General features: G+C 37.4%; 1 protein-coding gene across 4 annotated transcripts in view; it reads right to left on the bottom strand.

The window, feature by feature from the left end:
- TOX (thymocyte selection associated high mobility group box) overlaps window positions 1–15,785 on the bottom strand; it is a 217,944-nt gene that overhangs the window by 29,183 nt on the left and 172,976 nt on the right. For 3 of the 4 annotated variants that reach the window (XM_054285215.1, XM_054285214.1, XM_054285216.1), the window contains exons 4-5: window positions 15,364–15,642; window positions 8,581–8,811 (exon numbers count right to left, since the gene is read on the bottom strand). In XM_054285215.1, the coding sequence (XP_054141190.1) occupies window positions 8,581–8,811; window positions 15,364–15,642 (510 nt within the window). The remainder of the gene's footprint in view (window positions 1–8,580; window positions 8,812–15,363; window positions 15,643–15,785) is intronic. The other variant, XM_054285217.1, reaches the window with a different exon arrangement.

Here is a 15,785-nt window from a genome sequence, read left to right as displayed (position 1 = left end):
TCATGCTTAAGACAGTGCCAAATTATCAAGCACATCATATCCAATAATACAACTAACATTTGTCCTGTATCATAAAGCAGGGTTCTGTTCACTTGCTTATCTATACTGTAGAGTGGGAACATTTAATTTTATTTATAGCATCTTAGAAATCTCCTATAAGGTCATTTTCTTGTCCTCTGTCAAGCAAGCAACAATTATTAAATAAGTAACTTGACAGGAACATATAGTTATGGAATTAAGTAATTTCCATTTTGCTTTAATTCGATTAACATGATAATTGAACGTCAACTGATTGTCACTCAGGCAGCATATTTGTGTCCTTACACAGTATTTTATTTTCTATATTGTCCCAGTTGTGGAAAAAAAAGAATGTTGGCAGAAAAAGACATCATTTTGTATATGCAGGGTGGGTCAGTTTAATTTATTCTTTTTCTCTTCAGCATGTTATAGAAACCCCAAAACACCAAGACTGCCTACATTTATCTATAAATGAAACTTGCTGGCATTATTTTCCTACTGTGCTTCACACACAGAAATGCAAACAGCATAATACACAGGTCCTCATTTAATTGTACTTTCAAGGTAGCTTCAAGTTCCCTTACACTGTGCAGCAAAGTGTGTAAAAAGCAGCGAGCACAAACCCCTACTTTGTGCATATAAATATAGATATATTATGTATAAATATAAACGTAAGTAGAAATAGAAATGGAAATAGAAGTAAAAATAGAAATTAAATAGATAACATATAATAATACAATAGATATAATATATAACATATAATATCATATAAATCACATATATAATATATGATTTGAATGAGGCCACTAGGAAAAATTAATGCCCTGGGGTCTCACAGGTTGGTACCAGCCCCCAGGCCATTGCAGCAGCAACATTTAGCTCAGGTTTCCTGGGCTGCCAATGTATGTGGACCACCGGAGCTACTGCACCAAGGACCGAACTCTGCTTATCAACAGTGATACACATCCCTAAACTGAATGCATCCAAAATTCCACATGGAGATAGAAGGGTGGCAAGCTATGGGACAACCACTCACAAATACTAGATTCACCAAATTAAAGCCACAGAACTTAAGCACTTTTGTTTTATGCTGTCAGATTCTGGTAATGTTTTACTTTATGTATTTTAACTGCTTTTCAGTTCTTGTCTTTTTGGATCATAAATTCTTTGAGGCAGGTTTTATGCCTCCTGTGCTTTTCTATGTGTTCTATAATATGAAGTTCATTACCGATAGATAGATAGATAGATAGATAGATATAGTTGAAATATACCTGTAGTGTCTTAAGCCAGGATTTTGTTCTGGTTAGCCATTTTTTCACAATGAACTTCCTCCCAACTTGCTTGTGGAGGATTATCAACACATCACAACACAGTAAGCAGCAGGATTACTACCCTGTCACTTGTGGCTTGCACCCTTATTGCCTGAGGGGAACAGATCCCCCTTCCCTCAGTCATCACAAGAACTCAAACAGGCACTCAAATGTCTGCAACCACATCCTCAGTTCTGACTATCAGATGATAATGCAAAATTATTGCTTGGGACTACAGTCCCCTTTGATTCTAGAGACGATCCTAGACTTGGAGACAGTGAACTAAACTGGCTCATAATTTTAGAATAAAAAGACACTTTCAGAATTTGTGTTTTATGGAAGTCTGCAAAAGCTCTGTGTCTCCTAGATGACAGAGCAAATTACAAAGAACCATGCTACTTCTGTGGCTTTGCCTAAATAGATGGTATGAGGATGACAAAGAAAGGGAAATTTTCTGTTTATCTTGTGGATATCTCCTTAGAGCTGAGAGTTGCAAGCAAGTTATATTTGTCTTTTTAAAATGATGTAAAAGTGCCCACATTTGTTTTGGTGGAAGTGTTCCAGAAACCCCACAAAACAGTATATGCAAAAACAGTAAATCAAAAAGCAACATGACTGATTCTGTATTCTCCATCTCTGCAGTGTTATATCCCATGGGAGTGTCATTTTCACGGACTACAGTTACAGGAATGTCATCTGATAAAATACAGTAGGCTCCAATCCAAAATTAAATTCCACATCCAGATTGTCATTCCTGGCCCTAAATATTTCAGCCCGTAGAGAAAGCTTGTATTTTTTTCCAAGTGGGAGACATATCTCTAGTTTTAATCTCCTGATTTTGTATCAAAGGCACCTAGAGCTGCACACACTCATCTAAAATGTGGAGAAAGATATTCCCACAGCAGTCAGAAAAAAAAATCCTCAGAATTGCTTAATGGACATTGAAATATATTACCATTTGATTTTCAATCTAAGTACATACAGTAACAAAGAGGCCCAGGGCTAGCTATATGGCTCAGTAGTCTCTTTGACTGTAGAGCATGGAAAAGACACTGATGACATATTAGAGGCTTAGGGGAAAGAATTCTGTCTTTCTGGCATGTGGGGGAAAGATCACAGGCCAAATTCAGCTCTAGCACAAACAATGAGACTCCTGGAGAACACTGGAAATTGCAGCCATTTGCGCCAGGCCTAAATAATTTGACCTTACAGTCTTGATGCTTTCAGCTTACAGGAACAGGACTGCACACTTTATCAGAAGCACGCTGGATGAAAGTTTAGTACAAAACAAGTGACATTAAACACATGATTTATCTGATGATTATTTCCACCTGCTGGTACTCTTTTTTTTTTTTTTTTTTTTTAAAGGATGTGAGCCTGAATGGAGATATAATAATTGGGCCTAAATCCAGTTTTGTATGCAAATGACATAAAAGTCATGTTCCTATGGAAGTCAAATGTATGGCTAAAAGCTGGGGAAGAAGAATAAGCTGAAAATTAAGTCTAATATTTATGCACATTGCTACAGTAGTATTTGAAACCCAGGGTCCTTTTGACCCATCTGCTTCCAAGTACAATAAGAAAGTGGAGTTAAAGTCAACATTTCATAACTCAGGGGCCTTGTGCAATATTTCTCTAGGAGCCAAGGTTGTTTTGTGCTGCAAATGGATGTTAGAAATCCACCCAGAGCAGAGGGTGTCTGGTGTTCCCTGTGACTTCACAGAGGGCCTCAAACATCTCCCCTCTGACCTCAATGGAAGTTAAGGGGTTCAAGGACTGGCCATGTAGAAGCTAGGATGGAAAAACCTGAAGATATAAATTTACTAATGTGTAAATAGACATGAGTTGTATCTGCACATAGTATGTGTCTATTATTGGCCCGTTTGTGTTCCAGCTCATTAATGATGCTTTCATTCAGATGCTTTCAGAGGAAGAGAGAAGGAGAATACACCAGGATGAGGATCAGTTGAAATCTTAACACCCCAGCCTAGACCTTCAAAGGGTAGAGATGCAATTTCAATAGAAGAGGAATCTGTAAAGAAAAACAGTGCATCTCCCAAACACTCCTAAGATGCAAGACTGGTGAAAGCACATAGGTGCAAGTAGCTGGAAGGAAAGATGTAAAGTTGCTGTCTGTTGTGCCTATTCCAGAATCCATTTTGCTTATAATTCACTTTGGCAGTGTGCACACACAGATGTGCCTTCTTTTCCTATTCTCATTTACAAAAATAAAACAAAGCTAAACCTTGTGTGGTTGTTTATCTACTAAACTGGAGGTACATTCTCATCCTCTTACAATTGAGTTAGTTACTCCTTGGAGATTGCTTCATTAGCATGGAGCAAGGAAGGGTTTCTAAAGGGAGAATAAGAGATAGATAAACAAATGCCTCTGTGAGTACATCAGCATGTATAAGCGAAGAAATTGAAAATTTGTTTTAAAAATGATGCAGACTACTTTGACCTCATGGTCTGCACATCTTCAGAAGCTGTTTCAGCAGCCAGTCCCCTGAGCTGTCTGACATCCTGGCACAGGGCACCCCGCATGCATGGCAATGCAATGGGGACACGATGGCTCTGCCAGCCATGGGGTGGGTGATCTCATCTGTCATGTCAAGGGATGGGATGCCATTGGGAGGGAGGATCTAGGTTGGGTGGAGTCAAGGCCTCTTGAAACACTGATCTTGGATGCACTTTGATCTCACTTGTGGTGTTTCACATCATGAATGAAGCTGTGGAGATTTGAGGTGTTGGCCAGCATTGCTTGTAAATCCCCTCCTGATCTACCTGGTTCATCCCAGCAGTGGATAATCTGCTGCTATGTCTAAAACATCCCTGTGGGAAAAGAAAAACTTATTAAACATGTTTTGTTATTTTTCATGGCCAAATTAGTCTGGGTTCTTTTAGAGACAACATAAAAACCCCTGAAAGCTTGGGGGTTATAGTGAAAATGTTAACAGCACCAAAAACATTGACACTAAAGCACAGGGACTTAGTTTTACATAGGTATTGGTAACATACAATCCAAGTCCATCAGATATTAAAGAATAAACTGCAGCTTTTATCTAGTGGGTCTTTAAGCACCAATGAGGAGTAAATGATTTGATTTTGTGAGCTCGGAGGATTTGTCAGCTGCCTCATATGTATAATTCTGGCTCTTCATATTCCTGCTGCTTCTAATTTAGCAGGACAGGCTCATAATTGAAGCAAATTAACTATTTACACTTGCCACTTCTACCAGGGGAAGAGGACACATCAGCAGGAAAGAATGAGTGGGAAATTAAATTCTTCCCACTTGTGTCAGATCTGCCCTTATATAAACACATTAACAGTAATTTCATGAGGCGTCAACCGTAGGAATAAATACTGAGGGATAAAATAATGAGGTGTTGCTATTGAGCTGAACTGTTGCAGCTAATATTACTGTCTGTGAATTATGCAGCCTGAAAGAAAGCATCTGTCACAGCACTCAAACAGTCACTTCACCTGCTTCTTCTGATTGCTGAGTTTTGGGTGAATCCCTCCTTCTCCCAGCTGTAGGACCAGGGCAATGTTGAAGCAAACACACAGGAACACATACACACACATACACACACACAAGTATGCACACTGAGCTGTTCATAGGAGGCCAAATTAATTCCTACTAGAATTCCAGTTAAGTCACTGAAGTAACACCAGAGATTAATTTTGTTGAATGTTGAATAGACATTCAATTCCATTTTTAGAATAACAGAACATTTATTAAGGTCTTTGGCTGAAGTTTTAAAGTTACACTAATGTAAACAAGAACATTTTGTTTGTAATTTGCCACATCTATTACAGCTTTACTAGGACTCCAATTAGAAACTTAAGGTTCATTTAGTACATGCACATCTGGTACTGATTTAAAATTACTTTCCTTTTTCATCTAAGGACAGAAAATGACCTAAATAGCCTTTTTACCCAGTTTAAACCAGTGTTCTGTCTGAAAGCCAGTGACTCGACCATTTAGCATGCTGATCCATTTTTCCTGGGGGCTGTTTATCTCCCCTTTGCAGTAAAAAAGTGTGCAAAGGGCAAAGATGCACATAGATAAGCCATAGAAATGGGATGCACAGAGGAATGGTACTACAGAGAAAACAGTGTTTGTGATCATAGGAGAGGAACTGAAAAAAAATATCCCAGTGCTATGGCTACAGCATTAAAGAGAATGTACCTCAACACACTACTGCTACAGCTGCCTACTGTTCACTGATTTATTAATCTGAACAATTTTAGAAAGCATTTACAGTGAAAAATGAAGCACAGTGCCTGCTTCTGATCACGTTTATTTATTGTACTCTATCCAGAATTTGAGAAGTCCGTGACAAAGTCCACCATGACCACTGAACTCCCTTTAACTTCTAGACTCTGTAGATAGAGTTGGACAAATAGAATACAGGCACACACCAGCATTGTTTGCAAATGGGCTTTTTACATAGAGAAATTAATGGGAACATACGATTCAAAAATTCAAATATCTTCATATGATAAATTAAGAGGGAAGTACACTGGTATCTGCTTTAGTCTAATGAATTGCATTCTTCTCATGGTGAGAGTATCAGAGTGCAATCCATTTTAAGCATAACCCTCCCCTAACTTCTGTAAGTACCCACAGTCAGGTAGTTCATAACACCATTTCCTTTTTTGTCATTCAAATCCTATTTTCTCAAATAACACTTTCCTAGTTCTTCACAGTTTGAAAGACAGAGGTGGTTATAGCACAAGGCTTTTCAATATGCCAGGTTATCAAAATTTTGTTGCAAAGTCTTGGACATATATCGACCTTAGGTCATTATTGTACTGAGTTTCTATATTTTTATTTATTCTGTGGTCAATCTTCAGGAATAAGTAAGAAGAATTCTATGCATTTCAGAAAAAATGGCTCAGATAACAGAAACAAAGAAGATTTCATTTTAGCATGAAAACATGAGGCTATTCTTCTTTCTCAAAAGCTGCATTATGTTCTACTTTCTGATTCATTTATACTTACTATTTAAATAGGAAAAGGAGTTCCAATTCAGGAAACATAATTTGGAAATATATTTCTATTTAAATTCCAGAATAAGCATTAGCTTCCAAAACATAAGCCAGAAGCTTTATGATAATTGAATCCTTTTCAACAAGTATAATTCATCAATAAAGTTGATGTTATTGTTTCTTTATTTAACTATTTTTGAATTTCTGAAGCTTCTTCAATGCCAAATACCAAATGCTACATTGATAATTTGTATTTTTAGAGTCCAATTTTCCTACCAGAGACATAGATTTCATAGCAGTTACTAATGCTCTGGATCTGAAAAATTAAGCCTTTAAAATACAGGCTATCTAGTCAGTTAAGATGTCTTGTAATCATTACTATTAGATCCCTAATGGAAAAAAATTAGTTTAAATTTATTGTAGAAAATAGGATTGCCAATTTTATTTTTTTAATGGGAACTATCTTTTATTATTTTTGTACAGTGCTAAATTAGAAAGGGCTTTGGCCTGGAATTTTAAAAATGTGCTTAATAGATGATAATGGATAGGCAAGATGAGTAAAAAAGAAATGAAGATATGCTAGCCCAAACTTTTTAAAGAACTGGCTTAAAAAACAATGTTGCAGCCATTTTTATATGCATGTGTCATATGGATTCCAAAATGCATCATTCATCTGTATTTCAACTTAGATTAACAGCAACAAGACAAGGAAAAAAAAATTGTTCTGTTCTTACATTATAGGATTTATTCAAATTTTGCTCTCAACCATGAATAGGAAATTTAAGTTAAGCTGGAAATTTAGGGCTTCATGCAATTTTGTTACACATTTCTATGGAAGAGCTTTAATATTTTGATGGTAGTACTCACAATGACAAGCTCAAAAGAAATGTGTATTTTATGCATTTAACAGTCTTTTAGGTTGGCCTTTGCCGGGCATGTTAAAAAAGGGAAAAGAAGATACAACACGAGAAAATAACTGTAATGTGCCAGCCCAAGTGACTTTTCTGATACCTGTGTTCAGAAAGTTACTTTTCTTCCAGCCAAACCTTCCAAACGCTGGTCTTATTCATTGGTAGATGAAGATAACAAGAGGTTTTATTTTATTTTTTTTAGTTAGTCAGTGAGTGCCAAATCTTGATTCTTTTTACACTGGTATATTTAGCAATGATCTAGATGTACTTACACTACCCAGTTATTAGCAAAGTAACCTTTTTTTTCCCAAGCCCAAATAATTTTACCTACCAATAAATCATTAAAAAGTTTTCTTTAATTCTTAGTTTTTTAACTGTAATTTTCCAATACCAGTGCATGAATGAAGGAGATTCTGTTCATTCCCAGTACTTTTCCACTCTCTGTGCTAACATCAACCCCAGTCCAGCTCTCCTGTAGCCAATATAACTCTCACCCAGAACATACCCTTTCCTTCCATATCTGTTTCTTTCTTAAAGTTCCTGTTCCTTTATCAATCCAATCCATTCTGCTGGCAGTTAGTAAAAATGAAACAAGAAGAAGAAGAAGAAGAAGAAGAAGAGCAATGGTATGCTACAGTGTGGATCCATGGTATTCGCCAGCTGTCACCACTTCAATGTGATGAGCTTCCAGAGTTGCCCACTTTTACACAGCTTTGCCTGACTTGGAATTATTTCTGCAATGTTTCAGGTCCAGCTCTGCTGGCCTCGTTGCAGAACCAAGGCCTTCCATGGAAGACAGAAGCAACCTTGGGAAGTGATTTTCACAGCCCACATACATGCTAGAGGATGCCCTTTGCCAGCATCCACCCTAGCTCTCTTTGGGTCAACACATCACTAACTTCTTTCATAAAAGCCAGGTGGTTTGGGAGCAAATGTGAGCCCAGTTTTACTTCTGGCATCATGGGATCATGGGGAAGGGAAACATCTACAAGTGAGAGCTCAGATATTCTAAGTTTTGGCAGCAAGGCCCCTGTACTCAGCAGTTTCACATATAGGGCAATGACATTGCAAAATTCTAGACCCACAGATTTCAGCATAAAACATTCCTAAATATAATCCTAAAACTTGTGCCACATCCCAAAACAAGGTAAACTCTTTTAGTGGTTTCATACAGATAAAATAAAATTATATATACTCTCCTTATCTCAGCCTCTTTAAATCATATTCCTGAGATGGCACATATTCAAGTTTCATCCTGGCTAACAAAAGAAGCTGCCTACAGTGCTCAGATGACCCTGATAACACTTTCCTGAAACAAAGCCTCTGAGCTACAGCACATATTGTACCTGTTTTTGTTCTTCTCCTAAGCCGTCCCACATTGAAGCTACAATTTTAGAGACTTCACCAAAAGTAGCATTGGGGTTTTGGCCCTTGATAGCTGCTTGAGTGTCTCGAAAAAATAATGCATAGGCAGACACAGGCTTCTGTGGCTCATTTGGGTCCTTCTTCTTCTTCTTTTTGGGAGTTTTGGGTTTCTTTCCTATATCTGAAGCAGGTCTCTTCTCGCCACCGTTGACCTATAACATAAAATTAGGAAAGTACCCTTAAAAAAAAAGCCAGTTTAATTCATTCCAACCACTGTTACAGCCTCTGTGATGCAAAAACTTTGGATTTGACATGCAGAAATGGAATTTTTGTTGTTATCTTTGACAATCCAAATGTTGACACTATCTGCTTTAGTCACATGCATAAAATTCACTATAAGTATTTTGGATAATTCTTTATATTCCTCTTTCATATAATTGCTATAATCTCTGTATGGTCATCTTTTCACCTTTTCTAAGTTTTATTTCTAGTGGCTATAGCAAGAAAATTAAAATGAGATTAGTTTCTCTATAGCCTGAGTATCAGTTCAACAACATGACCCACCTGTAGACAGCAGGAACACTGTCATTTCTACCTTTTGCTTATTCTCATCTTTCCCCAGAATGACCCCAGACTACTGTTCAAATCAATTTCTTCTGCAGTTGGTGGTACATCTTCCAGGGACTTCGGAGAAAATCTGATTTTGAACCAAGCAATTCAAGTTACAGACATTCCCCTACACACTTTCTAATTAAAGTCTGAAGAAACAAACCTTTACCAGTATAGACAGTTTAGAGCCCTTTAAAGGATTAGTTTTGACCTATCTGGATTTGGCTGAGTAGTTTTTATATCTGCTCATGTAAAAGCAAATGGTTTGAGGAAAGGAGTGAAAGAGGAATGGTGTACGGAGGAAAGCTCATGTGCTTTATTTATACACCACCTGAAAAAAAGCCCCCACATGAGCATTTGGATGCCGAAGCACCCAATTTTCCTAGTGAAGTTGGTGAAATGTCTGGAGCCCAAGCCTTGTGAGGAGCAGCTGAGGAAACAGGGGTTGTTTAGCCTGGAGGAAAGAAGGCTCAGGAGAGACCTCATCACTCTCTACAACTGCTTGAAAGAAGGTTGTAGCAAGGTGAATGTTGGGCTCTTGACCCAAGTTACAAGCCAACCAAGAATGAGAGGAAATGGCCTCAAGTTGCCCCTGGGGAAGTTTAGATTGGATATTAGGAAAAAACTCTTCACCAAAAAGATTGCCAAGCATTGGAACAGGCTGCCCAGGGAAGTGGTGGAGTCACTCTCCCCAGAGGCATTTAAAGGATGTCTAGATGTGGGCTCCAGGGCACACGGTTTAATGGTGAGCTTGGAAATATGAGGTTAACAATTCAACTCCATGATCTTAAAGGCCTTTTCCAACCTAAATTATTCTAGGATTCTATGACTTAAAAGCACATAAAGGGGCAATAATCTGATTCTTCAACACATTGGAGCTCCATGGCAAAGTAGCTTTTCTTGATATGATCACTTAATTTACTGTATCTGTAGAAATGGTGTGTCATCTTACAAGTGGGTTCAAAAGCTTTTTTCTTTTGTCGGCATGACCAAAGCACTGTGCATCATAAGCATTTTTAAGAGAAGAGAAGATCAAGAGCATAAATGGTATGCTCCAGGCTAAGGGTCTACTAGGCATGACTTCTTTCACTTCCTTCTATCATTATTTTTTAATAATGTGTATCAAGTGGCACAGGAGGATACAGGTGTTCAAATCATTGAACTGCATGAGGAAAATGGTTGGAAATTCACATTTTGAGAAAAATGACTTTTTTATTTTCCTATATGCCTCAATATTTGGTGTCCAACAGAAGCCAAGTGACTACAGTGAACAATCTGAATCTCTGTGGCTTTCTAAAAACAGCAACAAAGTGATGACCAGAACTTGAAAATGAAGTTCCTTGTTTTTTTGAGCATTATGTTACAATAGCTGTGACTTTATTACAAAGTTAATAGACATGCAGCCTATTGTCAGGATTTGGAAAATATGGAAAAACAAAATTATGCCACCCTTTATTAAGTTATCCAACTTTTTGTCTCTTGCTATTTTTTAATTCTACAGGATACACAAAACTACCAGTTAACGTACAATTAACTACAGCTGTAATTTGAGAACATTAGTCTAAACTTTTCAAAAGTCCAGTGCAACTGGAACTCCATGAGCAAGAAGACTTTGAAATAATTAGCTCTATAGCTAAAATTTTTCCCTTGTGATTCACTAACATTTTTCTCCTCTCAGTTTACTTTTGAACCAATGTGATTTAAAAGTTCTCTGTATGTTAGGATACCACATTACTTCAACTACCCTTAAACTAGGTGATATACTACAGAAACTAGCGTAAGTGCCTTCTGGTAAGCTGTTCTGTGAAGAGCTCTAGAAACTTATTCTCCAACCTTAATGATCAAGAGACTTCAAAAACCCACTGTTAAAAACAGAGTACTCACAGGGGAAATTCTGTTTGTCTTATATGAAAATAACGAAATAAAAAGAATACCAGAATTCCAGTACTAATAACCTTGCAAATGGCTGAGATGATGGTCTACCTTATGCTCCCATCAGTCTATCAGCTTCATAGACTCCACTTCTAACCACCAAAGCAGAGACAGATGGAAAATAAAATAAAAACCATATATATTCTGCTAGGCATAGACTTGTGCCTCAAAATCCCTGGAGGTATAGTTAGCTCATGGTAATCCACCTCCTGTCATGGCTTATTGCTTAATTATGGTGATGTATTTAACTTATTTATCACAAGAAAGCAATAATCTTTCACTTTAAAAAAGTGTATATTAACCATGTTGCACACGTAATAGATCACAAGAATATCTAGTGTAGGATTTAAAACTATCAAGTAAGGCACATCGTTGATATCTAAATGTCCCTTGAGAACCTGGAAAATGTCTATAAGCATATTTAAAATAAACTGCAATAGTACCAAAGCCTTTAATGGAGCTAGGAGAGCTGTTTTATGCACACTATCTTGCAGTAATCGCTGTAGTTTAAAATAGATTTTAATCAAGCACCATCTGCATAATAGGCTGAACAGACAACACAGAATTCCACTTATAACTCCTATCATATAAAGTAAATATTGTAAAACCTCTGCCACATAAGGAGAATATGCTGCAGCAGTTCTTTAGTAATTGTATTTCTGTTATTTAATTCTTGCTACTTGCACTCCTCTTGCTATCTTTCCTCTAAAATACATTATTTGAATTTCTCTCATAAGTGATATGCAAATTAACACAGAAGAAGACCCTGTTATCCATCTATGAAGAAATACTTATTTACAAACCAGTAATGCTTCCAGCAGCTCACAATTATGCTTGGCAATAACGAAGTACAAGTTTAACGATTCAACAGTGTGAATTATGGCAAGAATTACAGAAATATAATATTGCAATGTTGAGGTGGCCAAAATAAGGCACATGCTAAGTGGTGACTTTGTTTAGGATGTTTTTATAGTTACTTACAACTACTTATTTTTAGCAGTTCTCCCTTTTTTCTGCTTCTAACAATAGTCCCACATAGGAGATTTGTGAACATTAAGGAGCCTTAGTGATGTGCACTCTTTGCAGAGACAATACCCTCAGTCTGAGGCTACATTTCACAGTTCCATGGTTTTAGCAGCTCCCTGAGTGTATATCCAACCTTACAACTATGCTACAGTTGTCACTGATCTCATGGTCAAGCCACCTCAGCTGTCCTGCCTTTAGAGCAATAGCATGAAGGGAAACTGAGCCCTCTACAATGCAGCTCCTTTCCCTTTCTTTGAGCCAGGGAATATAGGACAGTTGAAGTCTGAACAGCCTATATGAAAGCGTTTTTATGGGAATGAGTATTGCCAAATAACATTTAGCAGCTGCTGCCATTAGTTCTGTGTATGTTGGATAAGGCTTACAACAATTTGAATATTTCTCATGGAATGAACATCCACGAAGCTCAGTACACGAACAATTACATCAGTTTGTAAAGCTTAATACTGGAATTTGGAATATGCATATTGAGCTGAAATGGTCATTTCCTTCATTCATGGAAACCAGTGGTTCATAGGGCAACAATTACATTTTTAGTCCAAATGTATATGCAAAGCATGTATTTTTTGCACCTTCCACCATGCTCTTTCTATAAATTCATATAAATATTAACAGGATATTGAGATGCCTGTAATTTTTTTTCTAGATAGGAGTAGGAATAGTTTTTAGGGACCTCTCTACCAAAAATGAAAAGACCAGTGGCTTCTCTTTCACATATTTCAGTTGGTATAAACTGAGAGAGGTCTTACATCTCTGACTGCGCAAAAAGTGAACTCCAACAGCAACCCTATCACTGCAGCATTTGTATTCCTACCAAAGGACTGGCTAATGAGCTCTGGCCCTGATCTATTAAATAATACCACACATCTGCATGATAGTTTATATACCAAAGAGAAGAATCCAAATTTTGCAAAGTTATATTCAGTTAAAAGACAGGTGTTCTCACAAGAGACAGAACAGTCAATCTATCTGCTCCTGTCCCCATCCAGTGCCTTCTTTCACTTGGAAGTGGATTTCTGGAGTGAGACCTTTAACAGGCCCCTCCAAAGCTACTCTGATAAAATGTAATACTGTTGTATCTGGGGAGAAAGATCTCCACAGAAAATTGATTTATTTTGAGTATTCTTAGCCACTCACTGGCAGCTTCCAGGAAGAGCAATGTGCCAAAAAGATACACAGTGGAGAGCTTTAAATCTTGAGGTACAACAAGATACTTAGGCTAATTATTCAACCCCTTTTGTCTTTTACAGAGGGCACTACAGAACCATTGCATGGGGTCAGGTGTGCCAGCCCATGGCCTGTCTCCATTAGTGGCCAGCCTCAGGTGTTTTCACAAAGCCCTAAGAAATCCCACAGAAGACATGAATAGCATTATCTGCTCCTCATCAAGCTTGCTGTTTAAACCATACTTGATGGAGAAAACTTTAAGCCTCTGTCAATATTAACCAAATGTAATATCCTTTGAAACTTTTCTCTTAGCAGTGAAATTATAAATATAATTTTAAGGCAATGTATCTACTTTAGCACACTGGATTTAATTTTGTGTCATGCATTGTGCCATTTGTCATCTTTTTCTGCTTAGACTATGCATGAGAGAATTTTAAAGAGGGTAACATCCTTATTAAAAGTTGAATGCTATATATATTTGGTTTTCATAAGGAAAATAGTCTGCAGTGCTTTGTATTCCTCTATTAAAAACATTAGCTTCAGATAACTACTGCTTGCTTTAAACCACAGCCCTACACTTCTGTTAGTACAAAGTGCTACAGTCAAAAGGTACATGAAAAATATCGATTAATAACTGAAATACTTGATAGAAGTAGAAAGGAAATCCAAATTATTTGAATGGATATTTTCTCCAGAAGTTTAGAGCACCTTGCACACTCCCAGCAATGTGAAAATATTAGCAATGCAAGAGAAGTAGCAAATAAGTTATTCTGAAAAAGTAAAGGCTGCCTGGAATTATTTTTACATAACTGTATTCTAAAGTCTCCCTCAGTAAGGAAGTGCTCATTTAAAATGTATGAATTATTCAGTAATTTTTAAAACCTAAAGTTTGTGAAATCAGGGGAATGTCCTGAAATAAAACTTTTGAATCGGAATTTATTCAAAATGTAGTAAAACATATGTCTCCAATTACATGATTATTTTATAGCTGGAGGCATGAAAAACAATATAATGTTAAAACAAATCAGACTCACATTTCTTGACTGGATTATACCTCCTCAGTGACTCACAATATGTTTTCTTCACATTCCCTGCAAGTCTGCAACTTTTCCCCACCAGACATGTCTGTGGCACACTCTGCCCTGCACGTGGCACACTCTGCACTGCAGGAGTGCTCTAACAGGGCTGCTTTTTTCTAGTGACCACAAAACAGAGCTAAGGAGGTCCCCAGTTTCAACATGCTTTATTACTAGTTTAAGGGATGACTTAGTACAAAGTCCCAGTCTTCCTGTGTCTCAGCTTTTCTGTCTGCAAAATTAAGATGATAGACTTGTGTATTTCTGGGAGGTTTTCAGGATTTTGGGAGATTTGGGAGATTTTTGTATGCGAAACCTGCTATATAGATTGACATTTATCCTTTCAAGAAGTTTATTATGTAAATTTCTCTTATCACTTCATTCCTGCACTGACATGAAAATGAAGCTTAAACATGTCATGATGAAGTGTCAGCACCTCCCAAAAGTATGAATGCATACAGGGTCTTCCAGATTTTCAAGGTAAGGATTTTAAAGTTCATAGGATCTTTCTGTTCTGGTTGCTATGATGTTCTGTTTACACACCCTGTGACCAAGTGGCAAAGACTAGCATATTGCACAGACTGTTCATACTTTTTATAGCAGTAACTTGATCTTTAACTGGGAACAAACATCCCTGCTATGCAAGTGAGAAAACTCAACCCTTATATTAAATTCCTAAAGGAATGATTATCCTTTCTCCTTTCAGTGTCCAACAGTATTCCAGTTTGCTCTCACAAAGAGGAATGATGCAATTTACTCAAGCTGCCTGAAGAATTGCCTGGATATTGTAAGTTCTGTATTCATAACCCTTTATTCACTTCAGTGAACCACCAATCATGTATAAAGTATCACCTTAATAACTGTGGCCATATCATTCATTTAGCAGGTCCTAAAAATATCCACCATTTACATAGCAATCCTAGCATCTAAGCCTACCTTAGAGCTATCTTCTCCTTCATCTTCATGGACTGAACTGGATGGTGAAGGAGTTGCAGATTTGCTTCCAGGTGGAGAGGGCGAGTTGTGAGGAACACTGTTTCCACCCATATTCAAACCAAGCTGTGCACTGAGCTGGGACTGGTTAATAGTAGTCAGCTGCCCGTGCTGCATCATTCCTGGCTGCCTAATATCTGCAGGTTGAACCCTTGGCCTCATGGTTGCCATCTGAGGATGGGAACTATACTGGGCTCCTTCTGTATTCCGTAAATCTTGCATCTACAAGAGGAAAAAAACTGTATTAAGCATATCACTAATAAAGTGTTCTGTTCCTTTAGACCTTCCAGGTTGGCCTGATTGGCTATGTAAGGCTTAAAGGAAATGGCAAGTACTTAAATAAACATGGAAATACTGAAAATAAA

Source organism: Melozone crissalis, unplaced genomic scaffold (genome assembly GCF_028551555.1).
Source record: "Melozone crissalis strain CALT ecotype California unplaced genomic scaffold, PUWL_Pcris_2 ptg000042l_1, whole genome shotgun sequence".
Lineage (NCBI taxonomy): Eukaryota > Metazoa > Chordata > Aves > Passeriformes > Passerellidae > Melozone > Melozone crissalis.
Note: the sequence above shows the minus strand (reverse complement) of the source record. Positions and strands in the feature narration are given on the sequence as shown.